The 3,581-nt window shown below is 65.4% G+C and overlaps 1 protein-coding gene across 1 annotated transcript; it reads right to left on the reverse strand.

The window, feature by feature from the left end:
* Positions 1–1,282: 1,282 nt before the first annotated feature.
* Positions 1,283–3,351, reverse strand: CEBPB (CCAAT enhancer binding protein beta). Its single transcript, XM_012766154.2, has one exon. The coding sequence runs from the start codon at positions 2,904–2,906 to the stop codon at positions 1,875–1,877; it is 1,032 nt and encodes a 343-aa protein (XP_012621608.1). The 5' UTR covers positions 2,907–3,351; the 3' UTR covers positions 1,283–1,874.
* Positions 3,352–3,581: the final 230 nt, after the last annotated feature.

Consider the following 3,581-nt stretch of genomic DNA (forward strand, 5'->3'; position numbering starts at 1 on the left):
CCACCCCGGAACTCCCCAGGGCAGGGTGACTCCAACTAGTTTCTTGCCCAGGGGGGTCTGACAGCCAAAAGCTGCTCCCCAGACCTGAAAACAGTTGTCATAATGGCACCCCACCTTTCCAAAGGTGGTTGTGAGGTTTAAAAGATGTGGGGCAGGTCAAGGTTTACCAGACGCTGGCCCCTGGCAAGTGCCGGCCACGCTCACACTGCACTGCAGGCTGGGGTGCCAGATGCCAGGAGCCTCCCAGCAAAAAATAATAACACGAGCAAACGCTTATATAACACCTCTTGCGTGCCAGGCACCGTGGGACGCTGTGCGTGTATCCACCAACCCCTCCGTCCACATCAACTCTCAGGAATGCCGTCCAGCGCAGGGAATGGGGTGGGGGTTGCCGTGAGGAGAGGCCGGAGAGGGCAGAGGGAGCAGGGGCTGGGAAGAGGAGCTTGTCCCAGGGAAGCAGGGACGGCGGCCCCAGGTCCATGCCTGGCTCAGCTATCTTCAAGCAGGTGACAGTGGGGCCCCGGTGTCCACATCTGGGCAGAGGGCAGGTGACAAGTTCCCATCCCAAGGAAAGGGAGGAAAGTGTAGGAACCCTTCCCCCACCTCCTTCCACCTGGCCTGGCTTCTCCCCTGCGGCTGGCCAGGGACACACAAACCAGCCAGGGACACACAAACCAGCCAGGGACACACAAACCAGCCAGGGACACACACAAACAGTCTCACCCACACACTCAGGCTCCTCTCTTAAAAATATACATATACACATACACAAAGTATTTTTTAAACAACCCGCCCAACTACACAAAAGAATCTGCCCTGACTCAGGCTCAGCAAGACCAAAGCCTGAACCCCCTCCTCCTACAGAGATACAGGCCCGCCTGCCCTGTCCCCAAACACAGGGCAAGGGTCACAGACCTCCCAGCCCCTCCAAACTCAAGCCTGACACTAGGAACTGGCCGGAGGTCCTGGATTCCCTTCCCAAGCAGGGTTCCCAGCCACCCATCCCCAGCACCCAGGGGTGCTGAGTCACCCTGAAAGCCTGACCCAGCACTCTTCTCCCCTTTACCCCCAGGGCCAGCACCTCCATCTCCAAGCAGACCCTGGGGGGGGGGACAGCAGAGGAGAAAAACCAACTGCAACACCCCCACCCAACCACCAAAACTCCAAAAATAATAGCCGTGCCCCCACACTCAGCAACCCCCTACACACCAGAAACGCAAAAACAAAACCCTATAGCTCCAAAATAAAGGAAAAAAACAAAAGCCAACTACTGCCCCCAAAAGGCTTTTTAACCATTCTCAAAAAAAAAGTTTATTAAAAGTGTTCTTACTTAATGCTTGAAACGGAAAAGATTCCCAAAATATACAGACGCCTCTTTACTCATAGAAATAGATTTTTTTTATAATACAAAAAAAAAAAAAAAAGACAAAAAAAAAAAAACAGCAACAGCAACAACCCCGTAGGAACATCTTTAAGCGATTACTCAGGCCCGGCTGACAGTTACACGTGGGTTGCGTCAGTCCCGTGTACACACGCGTTCAGCCATGTTCAAACCGATTGCATCAACTTCGAAACCGGCCCGCCCGCCGGCGCCCGGCGAGGGCAGAGGGGAGGCGGAGAGTGTATCATTCATCTGTACACACAGACGTTTCTTCCTTAAATAACACCACGGGCGGGCGCCCCATCTGCAAGTGCGGCTGGTGTGGACAAAAATATAGATATATATATATATATAATAAAATATTAAAATTACCGACGGCTCCCCGCGCTGCCGAGTGCCCCGGTGCCCAAGTTCTGCCGGCGCCACCGGGGCGGGCGGCGCTCCCCGGAGTCCGCGGCGCGGAGGCGGCGGGCAGGGGCGCGCGGGGGCCGCGCTAGCAGTGGCCGGAGGCGGCGAGCAGGGGCTCGGGCAGCTGCTTGAACAAGTTCCGCAGCGTGCTGAGCTCGCGCGACAGCTGCTCCACCTTCTTCTGCAGCCGCTCGTTCTCGGCCGTGAGCTCCAGGACCTTGTGCTGCGTCTCCAGGTTGCGCATCTTGGCCTTGTCGCGGCTCTTGCGCACGGCGATGTTGTTGCGCTCGCGCCGGATCTTGTACTCGTCGCTGTGCTTGTCCACGGTCTTCTTGGCCTTGCTCTTGCCCTGCGCGGGCGCGGGCGCGGCCCCCGCGTAGCAGGCGGCCGGGGGCGCCTTGGCGTCGGCGGGGCTCGGCGTGCCGGGCGGGCTGGACGACGAGGACGTGGACAGGCTCCCGCTGCTGCCGCTCGGCACCGCCTGGTAGCCGAGGTAGGCGCGCAGCGCGTACGGGAAGCCGGCCGCCATGCCTGCGGCGCCGCCGCCCGGCGCTCCGGCCTCCTCCTTCCGCTTGCAGTCCGCGGGCTCGAAGCCCGGCTCCGCCTTGAGCTCGGCGGGCGGCGGCGGCGGCGGCGGCGGCGGCGGCGGGTGCAGGGGCGCGAAGCAGCCGGGGTGCAGCGCGCCCTTGGCGGCCCCCAGGCGCCCCAGGCTCACGTAGCCGTACTCGGCCGCCTTCTTGCAGTTCTTGCCCCCGTAGTCGTCGGAGAAGAGGTCGGAGAGGAAGTCGTGGTGCTGCCCGGAGGAGGCGGGCGCGGGGGCGGGCGCGGGCGGAGCCGCCTCGAAGGTGTCCGCGGCCGGGGCCGGCGCCGGGGCCTGCGGCGCGCCCAGCGGCTCCAGGTACGGGCTGAAGTCGATGGCGCGCTCGTGGTCGCCGATGCTACCCAGCTCGGCGGCGGGGGGGCGCGGCCCGGCTCTGGCCGCGGGGGGCGCCTTGCCGCCGTACGCAGCAGCCAAGCAGTCCGCCTCGTAGTAGAAGTTAGCCACTTCCATGGATTTAAAGGCTGGCGGCGGCGGCAGGGGCAGACATGCTGGGTCCCAGGCCACCAGGCGTTGCATGAACGCGGGTGCCCGGGGAGGGGCCTGGGGCTGCCCGCTCCGGCCGGCCCGCAGGTGGCGCGGCCTCCCGCTCCGAGCTGTCGCCGCTGTGTCGCTGCCGCTGCCGGGTGGCCGCTGTCAGTGCGTAGGCTGGCGGCTGGACCCCTCGGGTGGGTCCCCTTCCCGGTCCCGTGCGCGGCTCTGACTCGCTAAAGTTTCTCCTGAGCCCGGTTATTTATAAGGCGACCCATGGCAACGGCTGCGTCACGCCCGGGGCCGCCCCGGCCCCTCCCGCCGCTGCCGGGACGCGGAGGGCACGGCCGGGCCGCCCGAGACCCCGGGAGGGCGCCGCGGGGCGCAGCCTGGGCTCCCGGGAGCGGGAGCGCGTCCCGGGCCGGGGGGCTCCCCGCCGCGGGGCGGCCCGACGCCCCCTGCCCACCCCCGCCCGCCGGCCCCGCGATTGGGAGCGCGAAGGGGCGGCGCGACCCCGCCCCCGGCCCGCCCCTCGGGGCTGGAGGCTGCCCGGGGAGGCGGGGGCGCCGAGGAGGGGGCGAACCCGACCGCGTTCCCCCACCCCAAACCCTGCCGGCGCCGCCCCCTGCTGGAGGACGCGGCGGGTTCAGGACGGCAGAGCCCAGCCCCGACGACCTGCGGACGCGGCGCCCTCCCGGCCCACCCGGGGACCCGGTCCCCCGC

This window comes from Microcebus murinus, chromosome 16 (genome assembly GCF_040939455.1).
Source record: "Microcebus murinus isolate Inina chromosome 16, M.murinus_Inina_mat1.0, whole genome shotgun sequence".
NCBI classification, from domain to species: domain Eukaryota; kingdom Metazoa; phylum Chordata; class Mammalia; order Primates; family Cheirogaleidae; genus Microcebus; species Microcebus murinus.